Genomic DNA, 18,842 nt, shown 5'->3' on the forward strand with positions numbered 1-18,842 from the left:
ACTTAGCCTAGACCAGATCGAAAATGACGTCTAGCTCTCATACTTCGATCGATATACAATTATTGAAGACTCTGATATGAAAAACGAAAGTGTCGGGACAATTGTACAAGGATTTGGAACACTCTAGTTATCGGGAAACTCGCATTTGAACTAAAGGCAAGAAAAAGTGTCTTGTGCTCTTCTACGCTAAAATGAAGGTAACGCGAGATCTCGGAGACAAAATTTAGTTAACTCTAAAATCACAGATAGCGCAGAGTGACACTCTGCAGTCAATTAAGGCATCAAAACCATGAATCCAGCGGATTTCTGGAGTTTTACATCGATTTCTTTATAATTATTGTACGGAAACGACATATGGAGTATGCCATTTGGTACAATACTCAATATAATTCGAAAAAGCTGTCTATATAAATACGAACGTCGGTAACGTAGGTATTTAGAAGAATCCTTTTTACCGATGTCGATCACATTTCTCGACGCGTTTCACTTCATCTTAAAAGAAGAGAATTTTCGGAGTGACCTATTAAGTATTAGGTATTTAGGATATTAGGTATGAACTATTTTCTTTTTTTATTATTATTCATTCATATATTAATCATTCATTAATCAATAATCATTAATCATAATCATACATTAATCAAATATGAATTAATCATAATTCATATATTCATCATATATTAATTCATACATTTTTTTATTTTCTCGAGTTTCAAGCTCAGGATTGTCAAAGAGACTGCTCTTGTGTAAAGGTTTCACGTTAACCGTGCCCTGCAAGCTGACGCTTTCGCATTAATGCTCAGGTAGAAGTGCGGACAAAGCACGGTCGTTGCAAGTTGCGGCAAGCACAGCTTTACAGGTGTACAGGAGAAGGTGCAGCTGCAGCTGCAACAGGAATCACCTCGTATGAATCGCCAACGCGCGCCGAGATCGAACAGGATTGCGTTTTCCTTGAAATTCAAGGCGATTCCTGGATAAACGAAACTACGGATTTTATATTCCGGATCTTGTGAGCACGTTAATTCTTTTTCGAGTGATCCTTCCGACGTGGAAATCGTTCCAGACAAGGACAAGCTTAGACTTTACGAACAGGGAAATCCTATCAATTTGGGACAATGAAGGATTAGCTGTTATATTGAGAGCACTTAGCTTTTTCAGATGGAGGGCCATAAGAAAAAGAATAGAATTTCTAACGGGAATTTAATTATATTAATTATTAAATATCGCTTTTTAGGAAAACTCATTTTTTTTTTTAATAAACATTTCATTGCTGAATCGTATTGAGCAGAATTGCTTATCAAACTGTCCATTGTAAAATGATAGATTTGATACCACTTACTTGACAAAAATGGTGTACTTGAGAAAATATGACAGAGTTGCATTTTTTAGCAGCACGAAAAAATTTAATACAACATTAAACGCATAACTGAGTGCATTCCTCGTTTCATGTTCTCGATTACATTCCTCACCAGCGTAAATGATTCATTATGCACCAATGATGAATGATTTATTGCGTCGGGCTGCATTACGATGGTCAGGTGCACGTTAATTAGAAAATACTGTGAGGTTTTGCAAAGGCAAATTAGGAATTGTTATGTAAAATACTATCACGAGATGTCTTCTGTTAAATATTTTTTACCATTATTTTTGCACTTGTATGCCGTCATCTTTAGTCGGCTCCGCGTCTTGTAGATGATAAAACCGACCTGGTGTAGTAATTCATGGAATCTAGCAGTTGTCGGGAGCTGAGGCCCAAACGATGTCTTTGCAAGACTGCGAAAAGATTTAAGGCCGGAATGTAATTTTCCGAGGAGTTGTAATGCATAGTACTTGAAGCTTACAGCGGGCGATTTATTGCAGAGTATATGTCTTGAGAAGTTCCTGCAGCATGCGGCTCAGGAATGATGTACTCTGCGCTTTTAAGCATAAATAAGACATCTGCTCCCGCCATGATTTTAAGACAATGTCACTTTGCAACCCTTAGACAAAAACATGATCGAACATAATACCTATTAATCCTTCCATTTTCCCGCGTTGTCCAAGTCTCGATACTTCCTCCTTTCAAATTAAAATGAGGTAATAAACTTCAGAGAGAAAAAAACATATACCTCTTAATACATTTTTAAATAAATGAAAATGTAATATCGGGGAAGGAAGTTGCATTTCATCCGAAATTGTATTTCCAGTCCCGTAGTGTTTTATTAAAAGTTCCCCTTAGTACCTGCAAACAATTGATTTTTGAACAAATCTGCTTCCACCGTAAGAGGAAAACGATTAAAATTAATTTTCTTTCTATATTAGTATTTTCTTTTTTCTTTTAATAATCTTCATTATTATTTTCGTGAACCCAGTCGTTCTTTTACGTAAAATGAAATTAAATTGCCTTTAATTGTTTTTCGCATTTGAGAAACTGTTCTGATATTTGGCAAAAGTAATTTCATCGCCTTTGTAGGAGGATGCGTAACATTTACGTTTGTTGCAGAGATTCCATGCAGCGATATTGATTTAATTACGTTTGCTGACTTAATCATTGTTTTATTAGTATGTTTTTGTAGAATGTAACTGTGCAAACGCGAGTGAGTTTAGCATAGCCTTTTTTACACCGAAGGTTGTTTCCGGAGGCATATGTCGGTCAGTGGAAATTGCTTCTCGGGGTACAATATCCACTGTTTGTCGTTCCAATATCGCTGTGCTTGTCAGGGATGAATTAACGCGGAAACGCATGAGGTCCTCTTCCCTGCTGTAAAAGTCCTAGGGAAATGGTTTAAAGAATCAGTCGAGATACGTTATCGAGGAAAATCTTCAATCTCCCAAGTTATTACGAATAATTGTACGAATAAAACAATTAATCATACTTGATTACATTATTACTCTAAACTTATGTGAGGTGAGAAGTTTCGAGAATTGATTTCATAAAATCCTAGAATTTTTATTTTTCGACTTGTTGAACATTTCGGGAAATTACGATCTAAAAAAAGGAGCGTTGTGTAATTGGGATTCATTTTTTACAGCAGATTTCGAACCAAATTTTACTCGATTGTGTACATTTGATGATCCTCCATAGTGTCACGGTGAATTGCAATTTATTTTTATACAGGAGTATGAAGTGTGCGCATCTAATTCCAAATGGCATTATGGTGTTTTCGTAATCTACCGAAATTTATGGTCAGATTATCGACTGACTATTTTCTTAAATATTTCAGCCACTTTTTTATGCCTCTATGAGAAAACTTTGGTCGTAATTTTTGTTCGCTCTTTCTCCCTTTTATCTACTTTATATTTAAACCTATTAAAAAGTCGGGAGAACATTTTTAATTCGATCACCTTTTCTCCTTCACATAAAGCAGATGTGAGTACCTTGAGATCTGTGAATCTTCTCAAAGTGACTTACTTTTTTGTTTTTCGAAATCTACTTTATTTCAAACTGCCTTTTCATTTCTATTTTTTAGTGAGCGAGAATATTTGAATTTATTGTATACTTATATATGTTTAGAATATATGGCGATGTACGTATTAATATTTTTCTCTGATTTGTATATCTGCCTTAAATTACGGATTCACTTTATGATATGTACACTTGAAACATGTGTCAAAAGCGTATATTGAGCGTGCGTGCGTCTCAGTAAAAGAAAGAGAGGAGAACTAACGAGTTTGCAGAGAAACGAGTTACTTCCAGTTATGAAAGATTTTGTATTTTCCAATAATCCTCAAACTGATGAATCCTGACAATAGCTTGGAATAATTCCGCATGTAACACCATTTTTTGCACTTCTTGCGATTTTTCTTTAACTCCTACATATTTTCTTTTGACATTTCTGATGCGGACCACGTGCGCACTTTAGAATGTGCATACGTGTCATACGCGTAAAAAACATATGTGCACTGGCTGGCAAACGTGACTTTAACCGGAAGTGGTTGCGATTTATGGAAACTAAGCAAAAAAAAAGCGACCAAGGATGTGTTTAATATAGAAACAAGACTCTTTGACAAGTCAATTATGGACTTCTAATTGCGCGAAAAATCAATCCAAATGTCGCTTCTATCGGGTTTGGGGCGGGGATGAGATCATTCTCAGATGATCTCTCGAAACCAATTGGAAGCCAGTCTCTCGGCAAATGGTATTGCAATAACACAGATTATTAGTCCTCTCGGTACAACAATGTCGACCGAGTAGCAATTATAAAGTACAATAGTGTACGTCGGCAACGTTCACTTCGGAGCGACAAGATTACGGGATCATGATCATGATCATGAGATGCTCCCAGAGTATCCAATTGTATCAAATTGTTGCCCCTCGAACAAACTGGTAAAATAAGGATTATGTAAAACTAACGTTTATTTAATACATGTTAGTATTACTTCGGGTCTTGTACAAATTTCAGTATTTTTTTATACAAAGGAATCGTAATAATTTATGCGATTAGAGGAAATTGAAAGTATAATTTTAGGTGACACACCTTAAAACTATGTTGTACCTACAGATCGATATAAAGAGGAAAATTGTCATCGGTAAATAATTAATTTTCTAACAAGTAATTGTAAGACAAATGTTCAAGTAAGTATGGATTACTAATTGTCATCCAGGAAAACCGACGGGGTCGATAAAAGATGGAATCTGTTAAAAATATACATAAAATTCATACGCTTTTAGTATGTAAAATTGTAGTAAAATTATAAACACTATGCCTTAAAAGTTAATTGGAATTATAAACTTAATTTCTAATTAAATTTCTAATTTTATGTGTTATAATTTTGTGAAATTTTTGTAAGGACATGAATATACTTATGAACTACTGAATGTACGATACATGTACATTTAACATTAGTATACCAAGTCCGAATAAAACGTCCAACAAAAGTGTCACAAAATTGCAATATTTTTTAAACAGAGTAATTAGTTTCGCAAAGTAATTTATTTCTGTCTGGAAGGAGCCAGAATTCGCGAAAGAATTATCACGCCGATCAACGTAAGAGATGGAGCGAGAGAGCCGGTAAAGGAATAAGTTAATCCCGATTATTAAAACCTCTTGCTGAAGAGGAAGATTTTTATTTCCGGGAAACGGTGAAACCAAGGCGGACGACTTCCTCTCCGAGGAGGCATTACTTATTAAAAGGAGTCACAGGCAGTCCCCTAAGAGTTAATCCTATTCTACCGAAAGAAAGGAAGAGTGACGCGATCCTCCTTCACAGAGGAAACCAGAACTTTTAATTCCGGGATTGTCCCCGTCACTTGGTCCCACTTTTCACTTGGATTACGTCGACTCGGTAATGCCTCCTCTGCCTTTGCATCTCATTGTGCTCGACTTCGAGGACGCGTATCTCTTCCCGAATGAATACTGCCGGAACTTCGCCGTCAGAGGAAAGCGCGTTGCACTTAAGTTTTCCAATTGTTTCTCCCACGGTAACTTTGAGACAAGGGGCCAACAAAATGTCAGCCTACGGTACGATATACGATACCCGGGAATCGAGAAAAGTCCAATGCTAAAAGATTGGGGTTAAAGAACATCGAAATATTTACTGATGTTCAACTATAGATACATATGTACACATGTTACTTGCACGTGTGGGGTCTAAATGGTACTTTGTATAACGTCTTTTAAATGAAAATTGTTAGACAATTATATGTTTTATGAAGGTATATCCCTGCGTTTATGCGCATCTTTAAATTAGACGAATCGTTCTCTCCTTTAAGGTGAAGTGAAACACGTCGAGGAACTTGATCAACGTCGATAAAGAAGATTTTTCTAAATGCCTACGTTGCCGACGTTCGATTTTATATTGACAGCTGGGTCGAATTATATTGGGTATTGTACCAAATGGCATATTCCACCTATCGTTTTTGTACAATAATTATAAAGAAATCGAAGTAAAACTCCAGAAATCCTCTGGATTCATGCCTTCTGGGGCCCTAATTGAGTGCGGAGAGACCCTCTGCGCCATCTGTGATTTCCAGGTCAATTAAATTTTCATTCTGAGACCTCGTATTACCATCATTTTGGCATAGAAGCGCATACAACACTTTTTTTGCCTTTATCCCGTTCAAATGCGAGTTTATCGATTACCAGAGTGTTCTAAATTGTCGTAAAATTGTCCTGACCCTTTCGATTCTCATATCAGAGCCTTCGATAATTGTATATTGATCGAAATATGAGAGCTCGACGCCATTTTGGTTCTGGTCTGGACTGAGTTAAAAAATTTGTTTGAATAATCCAAATTTTTAATGTGTCAGGACAATTCTTAGATGATCAGGAGTGGTGTGTCAAAGTTTCGGACAGTTTGGTCTAATACCTTTAAAAAAAAGTGTTGTATTCCAATCGACTGATTTGAAGGATGTTTCACTTCACCTTAAGAATCTCTCCATTGGCTTTACCTTAAGACACATGGTCTGCACTCAAAAGCAATCCCCTCACTTCATTTCATGAGTTTCTGGACTCGCTCCAAGTGCACGTCGTGCCAATGATCAATTGCGCCGTCCATTGGCTTGATCGATTAACTCCACAAAAAAAGTTGAGAAAATTGATAAATGTTAAGCACCGATCAAGTGCTTTGGCATTAAAACTAAACAAGATTCTAAAACGTGGAGTTAATCGCAGGGTGTAGTAAATTGCTCAATTTTCGGTTCTCAATTCCACATCTCCCTAATCGTTTTTTTTTTCTTTCTTGTCTTCTATCTAGTAAAATTCTATCTGCCAGCTCTATTTATCGTACATATGTTGCATATACGTATATATCGATGAGGGAATAATTTCCCTTTACTACTTGTCGCACCAAAATGTCGACAAATCACGCTCCGCTTTCTCCCTCTTCGATCCTCTTCCTTGGATTTTTACAATGTAGTACCTTAAAAAATGTCGAAACAAAGTACACACAAGGTGACTAAATGTTAATTTAAAATTAATACTATCGCTTTCGTCATAGGAATATCCTGAAATAAATCGTTTTCCTTGACTAGGCTGGCGACAATCTGATCATTCTAAATATCCATCGACCCGACATCGCGATCGTCAATTATTTTTCATAATCAATATATATTTTATCGATTAAAACTGAGAGTGGCGATTTCCCTCTTGTTACAGCGTACGTGACGTCGAGGTTTCCGTCGGTGGATGTGAGTAGCGTGAAGCAAGTACTCGCGTACAAGTGCAAGGAGAACTCGACCGCCCTGAAGATGAAGTCCATTCGGTATATCTGGTGAGTAGAGCCTTGCTCGCCCTCCACCATGGCGAGACAAACCGCCCCTCCGGTTACCCGGACTTTTCAAATTGGCTCGGTAAATTCGTAACTTCGTCGGGGACATTTCTCGGATACGAGTTTCTCCTCCACCAGAGTACACCTCGATGTACTTCCGGTCGGCGGAAGTTACTCGTTTCAATCGAGGGATATTTTCGATCGCTGCACACGAGACCGATCTATCATCTGATCGGTGATATCCACTTCGGAAGGGGAACGGAAAAATTCTATCAAACCTATTTTTAAAACATGAACAGGGTAAATTCAAAATGAATGTTTTTTCAGACAGAGATAACACTCATACCTCGATTGTGTTTGCTGCTCAAGCCCGACTACTTTTTGTTGGACTGTGGCAGGACATTTTGAAATAACTTGGCTGTTGGGCAGTGCAATTTTTCAAGAGTAGGTTGAGGGTCCACTTAAACCACGCGATGAAAATGTTCCTATTATTGATGGGGGAAAAAATTACTAGGGAGAATTTTCTTTTTGTTCGGTAGGTTCGTTTAAAAAATCGAGATCGGTGTTTTTGCCAGAATCGTGTTTCTGGTGACGATAGGGAATCACGAGGGTATAAATTCCTTTATCGGGATTATGCATGGCAATTTTCCAGGTTACGTAGAGGTACAACTGCAAGTAAAAATAAAAAAAAACATAAGTAAACTTGTAGAAGTTTACTTATGTTTTTTTTTTATTTTTACTTGCAGTTGTAGATATTCGCTGAATTTTGATATATTCACGCAGATATGTAAGGAGGAATTTTGATATATTCATGTAGAAATATTGTTTCCGACGACTCGAGGGTAAATTCTGAAATCCCCCCGAATTTTGCAGGCAATTGTTGCATTTTGAAGATTGTTCTCTCATAATATTGTAAACCTTGAGGAGGGTATTTTGGACGTTAGGGGAGCGAGTTATTTCGGCGCTATTCGTCGTTCTCACAGAAGACGTAATTTAAGGAAAACGGAATGCTCATGTCGCATTAAGAGGCTATGAAAGGCGCTAAGAAATTTAATCGACATCGATAAAGTAAAATTCATCTGTACCCTTTTTGGTAGGAATGCCGTTTTGAATACTCAAGTGGTAACATAAGATGGTGCATCCCATTACCGACATTTAAATTTATGTTCAAATCTTTTACAGTCTGCGTTGAGAATTATACAACCTGAAGGGTTCCATATGTCATTTCGGGAAAGTAATGATAAAAAGATCGATGTACAACTGTCGAAATCCCATGAATTCATGACTGTTTATATTTTAACGAACCAACCTCGCCATCTGTGACGTTTAGCCGCAACTAAATTTTTGCTCTAACAACACGCGTTAGCCCCGAGACAAGCCAACATTCTCTTGCAATCGTTGGTGAAAGTATTTTCCATATTTTTCCATCTGACTCTGTAATATTTTATTTCTACGGTATTCTAAATTATTCGATCTAAGTCCGGGAACTCTTCATTTTCGATTCTAAGCCTCCAAGAAGCGTAAAACATCGAAAACGTGCCCGGACCACGCCACGTTGGTTCTAGTCCATAATAAGTAAAATTATTCATGAAAAATGAAATTTCATGAGTTCCAGGGCTTACGTTAGGGCCTCCATATTCACGTGGTAAAATTTGAAATGAATCGGTGCACCCAATTCGGAGAATACTTTCCCCAACGATTTGACTCTTCAAATATATATAGGCTGACTCTTTCATATCCTCTTAACACTATTTCTACCAAAGGTGTCGAAAGACACCTTTTAAAATTTTAACTTGAAATTATTTTCAAACTTTAATAATTTTTTCTGAATTAATGTTTTGAGTTTTCGTATAATAATTGTTAAATTTATTTCGCGGTATCATTTTCCTCCAGCTCATCAAAACCTTTTGGTCGAAATAGGTATACACAAAATCGTGGTAGAAATAGTGTTAAGGCGACGCGAAACCCGCCTTGAACCAGTCGATTCTAAATGAGATACTTTTTTTTTTAAGGATATTGCCCTGAACAGGCTGGAATTTTAGCACGTGACTCGTAGGCACGTAAGGAAAGTTCTAACACTGAAAATTTGGATTTTCGAAATTTTTTGGACTTGCTTTAAACCAAAACCAAACTGGCGGCGTGTTTTCATATTTCTATTAATATATCATTTTTGAACTGTCACGTAAGAAATGAAAATGTAAATACCGTTGCATAATAATGTAGAACACTTTAGTAATCGAGAAACGTGATAAAAATAAAGGAAGTATCTTGGTAATTTTCGTGGTAAGATGAAGGTAACACGTGTGCACTTTGAAGTGAAAAATGTAATTGGGACAAAATGCCACGGATTGTTTCACTTCATCTTAAATGTACTTGGTGACATACAGAGGAATGCCAAATGTAGATCATATCCTTGAAATTTACCGGGAATTATTTCTCGAAATGTTCCTTGCATATCAATGTACAAAAACTTACAAGTGCAATGTTAGTTAACGCTAGAGATGTAATACGTTTATACAATTTTGGTTTAAAAAGTAAATAATTAAGGGACATAGAAACTCGCTCTTGTCACCTCTTAAACTGGAAGGAACTTGAAAATGGCGGTTTTATTCAGAAAATAATAAAATTGTCGTTTTTTTTTCCATTAGGAAATACAAATTTACCGAGATCGATTGGCAAGGGATGGTGTAAATATTCGTAGATATTAATTTTTGCCGAATCGCGCAGGTAGTTGTAATTCCCTGGCAAATTTCGCCACGACGTAATGAGAAGCACCCGCGGATTTCCCTACGGGATATATTCGCGGCAAATTCAATTACTTCTTGGGATAACGCCAACAATTATTGCGTGGTTTGAAACGTGTACCTGCACTAACAGTTTGGTGCATTATGTTTGTTCTGGAATGACATAAACAATCGCGCATTATTTGGCCGACTCTCGTTCGAACATACAATTTTACTATTTCTATTTTAAAATTAGTTTAGTTTAGTTAGTTCTATTTTAACAATTAAATCTTGTGCCCCTTTTATTCAATACTGTAAATACATTTTGTGTTATACCCGTAAAAATATTTGACGCAAAAGACTAATTTGAATCATTTTAAAGTATATGAAAGATTATTGCTTTTTATAAGATAGTATTTTCATCACTTACAAAAACTGTGATTGTTTATGAACACTTTGTTTTCTAATTGTAAACCAATTTCTGGTATAATGATGTTAACATGATACATTTTTTCCAAATTTTATTCATCGAACTTCATTTTCAGTGAGCGTGCAATAGCTTCATAAATAATAAAACTCAAGAGTACTTGCACGTGTCTTAATAGCATTTAGAGACAAAAAATTACTTATTTACGTTAAGCATGCATATAGATATTGTTTGGTATATCGAGAAATTCCAATTTGCACTTTCGTCAGAATTTCGGCATATTTCCGGGATCGAATAGTGTCAATCGCACTTCGAAGAAACGGAATCCATTCTCGTTGATTCTGCTCCGTCGAACAAACATTGAGGAGGGTTCGATCTGACGGAAACGAAAGACGGACAGATTAATTAATCGCCGACTTGTTCCGGCATTGCATCGCGGAAGAAATCGTTCCAACTTCCGCTCGCATTATTCCGCGACTTGGAGTTCCGGAAGAGAACAAGAGTTGAGAAGAGTTCGGAAACGATCCGAGTAGAGAAATCGCCATCGAGCTCGCACTTTTTAATGACTTTAATAATAATAACGCGGCCGTATATGTCGGACTTATATTAAATCGTCCTACCATAAATTGCGCTAATCCTCTTTATTAAATCTAATAAGCGATTAAATTCAACATGACTTTCTATCCAAATTTAATTATATTATATTACTAACGCGAGGACCATTGTTTAATCCGTGGCAAAGTATTGGATCGGTGCATAAATAAAATTTGACGAAATAATTCACGGAAGTTTAGGAGTAATTGGTGCTGAGTAATAAATGATATCGTTTTTAACCGAACACCGAGTTCCCTTTTAATGTACAATTGAGAAGTGGTCATTAATCCGGGACATTTCCACCCGAAAACTCAGAGACATACGGCGGTAATCCGCCTAACTTTCCGGTTTTTTTTCCGGTACGTCATGATATTATATCCGACTTGAGAAATGACGCGGGGTGACAGTGACCTGTGAAATATAATACGGCCACCCTCCCCTGGATGCTTGCAGGGCGGGAGAAGAAATGTGGCTCTCTTTGACAACAAAGGAAATAATGTACGGTACCGCGAAATCCTGTATTGGCCCCAGCATCCCTCGTCTTAACTCTGAGATGCCCCAATCGTGACAGGACACTAAAGCAATAGTCCCCCTAGTGGCTCTTCAGAATCTACTTCAGGATTGGGGGCGATGTGCATTTACCATTTTTAACCCGCAACTGGCTTGACCTGATCTCTTTAAAACTTAAAAGATACTGATTTTTTATTTTAATTATTTTATTTATTTTGCAATTAATTTAGATTAGTTCATGTTTTAAGGCAAACCTTGTAAACCTTTCATTTAACCCTTTGCCCTAGACGCCATCTCATCTAGACGTACGATGTCCCCTCAGAGGGGACAGCCGAGTGCAAAGGGTTAATAATATAAGTACATTTTGTGTTAGGGGCGATGTGCATTTACCATTTTTAACCCGCAACTGGCTTGACCTGATATCTTTTAAACTTAAAAGATACTGATTTTTTATTTTAATTATGTTGTCGATAACAAGAGATTATAGCTCGTACTCATACCTCACGTGTGGTGTTAAAAGACGTCTTTTAGCCACTTAAGGTATAAAAATAAAAGACGTCTTTTAACCCTAAAAGTTAGGTATGATTACGGACCTACAAGTGTGGTCAAAAATTTTGGAACGATTGTTTTAGATATTTTTCATTGAGGTTGTATATATTTTTTTTTCTCTTCTAATTTCCCGTGCTTTGCTGATAATAATGTTACTTGAAAGTTCATCTAGAACATCGACAGAACTTTTAGAATTACCTAAAAAATACATTGCCATCACCTTCATTGACGAGGCCACTTTCGAACCTCTTTTGTCTTTGTCTTCAGAGACGATGATCACTATTTTGGGTCGACTTCTTCATTTCTTCGAGATCGGTTGACTTCTTGAAATCCTGCAATAATTGATTTGTTACACAAAGTGTATTTATAACTTAAAATTTTGAACCAAACAGTAAGACGAAAAATGAAATCTGAAATGTTAATAAATGCGTTACAATGCGCTCTTTTCAAAATACATACAATTGTGGGTGAGGACACGATAAAAAATCGCTGTACACAAGTACCCGAATTTTCGTATACACGTCTTATGACCATCATACGAGTACCTTCGTGCTCAATCGTCTATCAATTCTCACAGATGTACCGACAATTAGTATACAACAGATTTTTAAATTAAGTATTACATACCCTCTGAAATTCATGTGCCCGCATACTAAAATCCCTAACATAATTATATACGCGAAATTTCAAAATGTCTTAAAAATGATATTGTATAACAACTTCGACTACGTGTACTTCTGCTAAATTTCGAACTAATATTCTTAACGGTATAGTCAGTATTGCCGTAGATTGTCGCTCAAGATCATCCGACGATTCGATATTTCGAATGGGTTGAAATTCATCAAAGAAAGATGTCATGCACATCACGTACATCCGGTTTTCGGTCAACATTTCGGAAGCACAGACGGCCAAATTCGCTGCGGAATTTCCGCGTCGCCGTCCCCGGAGGTGCGGATTCCTTTGGCGGCCTCTTCGGCGTGCCGACGTGGCTTCACAGGAAGTTCAATTTGGCGAAAGATGGAGATACCGGAAGGTGGGATTGAGATGCGTGGAATCCCTTCTGAAATTCCTAAGCCAATGCCGAATTTCAGAAAGTGCGTCCGTCTTCCCAACTAACACAATAATGTCGGCCAGCAAAGAGCCTCCTCATAAATCATTTCCATCCACTTCAATTTGTCCTGTGGTCATTTTCAAATACATTTCATAAAATAGGGGTACAAGAGAGGATTATTCCTGAAACGTGAATTCGGTCTAGATCGTTTCATTAATCCCTGATCGCTTTTTTACCTTCCGATATTGTTCACCACATTGGAGCAATGATATTTCTATATACTTCAATTTGTCCTGTAGTTGTTTTTAAATAAATTGTTGCAGATGGTGTCGGATCGTTGAAAAACTTAACAATTTATTTTAACGATCTGAACTTATGTTCGAAGGTGTACAATTGAAGTCCGGTTCTTGAAGTACAATGTGTTCGATAACGCGCGGAAATCATTTCCATCCACTCATAAATCATAAATCATTTCTATCCACTTCAATTTGTCCTGTGGTTATTTTCAAATACATTTCATAAAATAGGGGTATAAGAGAGGATTATTCCTGAAACGTGAATTCGGTCTTGATCGTTTCATTAATCCCTGATCGCTTTTTTACCTTCAGATATTGTTCACCATATTGGAGCAAAGATATTTCTATATACTTCAATTTGTCCTGTAGTTGTTTTTAAATACATTGTTGCAGATGGTGTCGGATCGTTGAAAAACTTAACAATTTATTTTAACGATCCGAACTTATGTTCGAAGGTGTACAATTGAAGTCCGGTTCTTGAAGTACAATGTGTTCGATAATGCGCGGAAATCCAACTAAGTCCAGTGCAATGTCGCGTGCGAAGCGATTGAAGTTAGTCCGCCGGAGATTGTAGAAGATTCTGACTGTGCCCAGAGGGACTCCTTTTTTAAACGTTTTCGGATGCTGTCCTCTAGGGCGGAGTTTTTTGCAAAGCGTTCGCTGACAGGCATAGCGAAATAAAAGTGGGATTTATAATCGAAGGCGATTGGTTAATGAGTACTGAGAAAGGGAAAAGTTAATGTTGTTTAAGGAGGCTTAGGTGGGGAATAAAAAAGATAGGCTATAGGACCAGGAGTTCCTAGAAGTAAACAAATCATGGGCTAAAGGACCGCGGTAGTAGATAAAAGAGCGAAGCGCTAGAGTTTCTGTTTATGCATCAATTTAAGTTATGAGCATAATACGTTACTGAATTAATGGTGCTAGATGACATGGAGAGACACGAGGAAAAATAAACGGAATTCGAAATAAGGAAGAAATAGAACACCTAGATCGCTGCAGAGAGTATTCCAATTAAAATGTAGCGTTATAATTATTAGATTATGGATTAGTCCTAACAGTTCCGTATTTAATTAATGAAATCGCGGTCCTAATTGTTGACAAATGATCGCTATGTTTCGGCGATGGTCGAATGATTCAACAGATGGTTATATTGAGAGGGAACTTTTTCTGAAACGTGTATTCAGTCTTGATCGTTTCATTAATCGCTGATCGCTCTTTTATCATTAGATATTGTTCACAAGTTGGAGCTGAGTTGACGGTAAATTTTGTCGATTGGCCTCGAATGGCGACGGACCGGAACCTTAGAAACTCTCGTGCCATTTCCTGTCGTAATATCCCTCGATTCGAAGACTTTAAGGCGATTTTGTCGGTGATATCCCACGAGATTGCCCTCGCGATCGTTCAGCAATAATCGTAAAAGTGCATCAGGGATCATATCCGTGAATTTGGTTTGCTTCGGGGAAGCATACGCCGCCATAAGTTTCCGGCTTTCCTTGCACTTCCGATTCGTTGAATCAAGCAACCGCCCTCTTCGTTGACCGGTGACGTAGGGGAATCGATATGCAACTCGAAGGCGACTGTTTGGGTTATTTATATCTTCCCCTTTAGAAACGTCTCCTATTGTAGTTCTACTATCGTATGCCCTTTACTCCCTCGATGGCTCTTGAATATTTGCCATTTCTAAAAAAGGAAAGGATCGATAATTGACTCCCGACTCGATACTTCTAGGAACCCTCCCCGGAAAGATCAGAAAAATGACAACACACGTTGCTTTTTATTCCTTTAAATCACCATTTCCTGAGAACAATTATTAACTTACAAGACGTAATAACGAGACGACGGACATTACACTTGGTCACGTCATTTTTTTTCCAGTAATTACCGAATATATCACTTTTCGGTCGGTACCGGTAATCAGGTACCCCTTTGTGCTCAATTTGTTAACCAATTTGTTATCGAGAGTTGTTTAATTTTTAGTCTTGGTCCCTGTTCTTTCTGTTTTGCTACGTTGAATATTTTTGTTAATTTAACGCGGTTTGGTTTACAAATATCTCACTTTTCCAATGTCCGGGGCCCATGGCTTTAGCAAGAATTAGGAAGGATGAAATTGCTACCGAAGTCGGTATCGTTTGGCAATATGGCGTCGGAATTTGGCAATGATTGGAATCGTGGGTGTGATCGTGTCGGAGGATTGGTGAAAAGTAACGAGGGGATTTCCAGCAGCTAACTCGGACAATCGCCTCGTTTCCTCGGAGAAGATGGCGCTTCTGGTATGGCGTCGTTCGCGCGAGTTCCTTCGGCGGTCGTCACCGGTCGCCATCGGTCTCTCCAGTGGTCGCCATTTACGGAGGCGTCAGGTGATATCCAATTTCCTCCCTAGAGAGTAACTCAAGCTTCCTTTTCGCCTCTTCGTCTTCCGTCCTCGCGAGGTGATGTTTCGCGGTCATCTTTCCATCACGGTTGAGGAACATTCGGAGCGCGATGTGCAGACAATCCGGAAAACGTTCCACATTTCAATCACAAAATCTATCTCTGCAGACTTATTATGGCGTTATTAAAACCCTTTTAGTGCCGGGCGAAAAAGAGGTGCTTATGCGAGGATAACCGTCCGAATTTTACGATTTTACTAGGATTTGGAAAAAGGCTCATAAAAACCAAACGAAAGGCAATATTTACATAATTCAAAAAGCAGGGTATTAAGGACAAAATAGAGAATAAAACGGTGACGCTAATTTTTCTATATTCATTGAAAATTACATAAATAATAAAGGTATAAGTGATAAAAAAAAGAAAAATTGAGTTCTCTGTTTCAAAACGTAATTGCACATAGGAAAAGTCATCTTTTTATCATAAATTTATATGGACCGTTTATTGCAAAGTATATACTTTAAATTTCCAATATATTTTTTAACAAAATAAGTAATATTGCACGAGAAACATAAAAAATAACTTCAAGGCACATGGTAGGCGCCGGACGGATTATCGCATCCGAAACAAGTCATTGTTATAAGTTATAGGTTGTTATAGGTGTTGTTGTATTGTTATTTTTATTCTCTCGTATTGAAATTAGACTATTAATAACGTATTATAAATTTGTTTTGAGATAGAGATCTCTCGCAAAGCGAATAGTAAAGCGCTGCAAGTTACGGGCCGATATATCGTCTCTGGCACTTTTCGCCAGTGCAGCGAGGGCCGATATATCAGCCTCCGACACTAAAAAGGTTAAAGATGTACTGCATTACCCCTCCGTAATGCCAAGTGACTTTCAAGACATTCGTATTTCTATATTTTTAAGTCTTATCTGATTTTTCCAGCGGAGCTTAAAGTATTAGGTTGAGAAATAAGTTCCCGTCGTTGTAATTACGTTACGTTACGTTCAAAAGTTTCCTTAACCTAATATCTCGTAATTGCACCATTCTTTTGTGACCAAGAGATTTCAATATAAATATAAGATTTATAAACATTTTAACTTATACAAAGTTAAATAAATTGTAAATTTACAAGTAGTTGATAACAGAAGGTTAATATTTGCGGAATTCACGTTAGATTAGTTTTTTTCATGTTGCCACTTTTAATGTGAACGTGAAATGATCCACAAGTTTAAGGACACGAGAGTTTTCTACAAAGTATAACAAGGATCTCATTACTCAACGGTTCGTCCTTCCTGAAAGAATCAAAATACACGTATAGCTTTTTGAAAGTCGATATCGTCGAAGGATTCTACAGGCTCCTCCACAATTCTTGGCTCTTGGCAGTTCATTTTTGATGTCATAACACCAATTCGAGTCCTTAACTTTACAGATATTTTACTGCCTTGTTAATGGCTTCACGGTACATTATCCGTTCCAGTGCTTCTTTCGCAATGCACATTAAGAGTTGCACTCCGACGCGTCTCAAAAAAAGCTCGCTTTTATGGTGACGTGAAAGAGTAACTCCTCTTGACCCAGAATCACTCCAAAGTAACGAGGCAAGGAGCAATTACAATGCCAACAAATGTGCGTTACGAATTCGACCCCCAAGTGAGCCCTTTTCGGTTGTAAATTCCCAAAGTACATTTCCTGGAGGGTCGTGTCCAATTGACTCCCATTCAACAAATGGCAGTTCGGCTGCGACATTGTTTCGATGAGTTCCTTTGATCGTGGCCATTGGTCCCATAACCCTTTCTTTTTTAAGAGTATTGCCCGAAACCCAAACTGCCCGAGACATTAACACGTGACTTGTGAGCACTTAACACTAGGTTTATGGGACCCGTCAATTTGACGGAATTCAAACTTCAAAAAGAAATACCGAAAAAACCATAGCATTAATTTTAACCATTTTTGTATCGTAAATTAATCATTTCATCCAAAGAATTTGTACACACAATTATTTTTTCCTAAGCCTTCTGATTATTAAAATCTGTATGTAGTATACCTATCTCTACGAAACCCGTCAAATTGACGGACTAGCTAATTTCATAAACAATCCATATATATTTGCTTCGTTGCAGTGAGTGTAAGGTGAAGATGAGAGTAAAAGTTTGCATTGAAAGTGGAGAAATAGAAGGATCTTCGGATAGTCAAGAGGAAAACTTCTTGAAAGGGTGTCGTAGCAAGAAAAGAATGCGCATTCTTTCTAGTTCTGACTCCGAGGATGAGAGGACGAGCATTCCAATCATTTCCGTGATAATTTTTAAAAAAGGACTTTTTACTTATTAATAATTTATTTAAACGTAAAGCCTAGGGTTGTTTAATACAGACTTAATTAGAATAAATCGATTTTTTAAAGAAAATGCGGGTTTTCGTTTACCCGTCAATTTGACGGGTACTCGTAGAAACAGGTATATACAATACGCCCGTAAACCTACTGTTAAGGAAAGTTGACACTTTCAAAATTCGGATTTTCTATACAAATTTTGTTGACCTAGATCGAAACCAAAATGGCGCCGTACTCGATGAGTTCCTTCGATCCCAGCCATTGATCCCAACTGATAACCGCTGACCTCCACGGGTGCCATTTGTTGTCATTTTCCTAATGCACTGGACGATATCAAATTTCCTTCTTTTAGGGGTGGCGCGTTCATTTTCGTCTTTTCCATTTCGCAGAATCCTCGGGGACACTTTTTTTTTTTCACCGCGAGAAAACTCACAATGTCGAGCTAAAGGAGGTGGTTTTCAAGAAGGACTCGTTAATGGAGTCACGCAACGAGCGTGACGATTGGGACGAGGAAAGTTTCTCATTTTGCTCTGTTTTTTCCTTTCGCTCCCGAGTTGCGAGAAACCCTGGAATTACTGTATGTAAATTTCGATCTCATTTTGGGAACGCTATTTCTGTACCATAGAGGTATAAAGTAGGAATCCATATTGGCGAAAAAAGATGCGAAAAAGGGACTCATTAAGATTGATGTGAAAAAGAATTTCGGGAGACGAAGTTTTTGCAACCATCTCCATGTAACTCAAATTTGTTAAAAATCATGTAAAAGTAAATGAAGCACATTGCTTCGAGTAAATAAAATGGGTTATAAAACA

The 18,842-nt window shown here is 37.5% G+C and overlaps 1 protein-coding gene across 4 annotated transcripts in view; it reads left to right on the forward strand.

The window, feature by feature from the left end:
- LOC105703790 overlaps nucleotides 1–18,842 on the forward strand; it is a 148,676-nt gene that overhangs the window by 120,835 nt on the left and 8,999 nt on the right. For all 4 annotated transcript variants that reach the window (XM_012432454.2, XM_012432452.1, XM_012432455.1 and 1 more), the window contains exon 9: nucleotides 7,074–7,188. In XM_012432454.2, the coding sequence (XP_012287877.1) occupies nucleotides 7,074–7,188 (115 nt within the window). The remainder of the gene's footprint in view (nucleotides 1–7,073; nucleotides 7,189–18,842) is intronic.

This window comes from Orussus abietinus, unplaced genomic scaffold (assembly GCF_000612105.2).
Source record: "Orussus abietinus isolate OABI.00-Male unplaced genomic scaffold, Oabi_2.0 scaffold87, whole genome shotgun sequence".
Classification (NCBI taxonomy): domain Eukaryota; kingdom Metazoa; phylum Arthropoda; class Insecta; order Hymenoptera; family Orussidae; genus Orussus; species Orussus abietinus.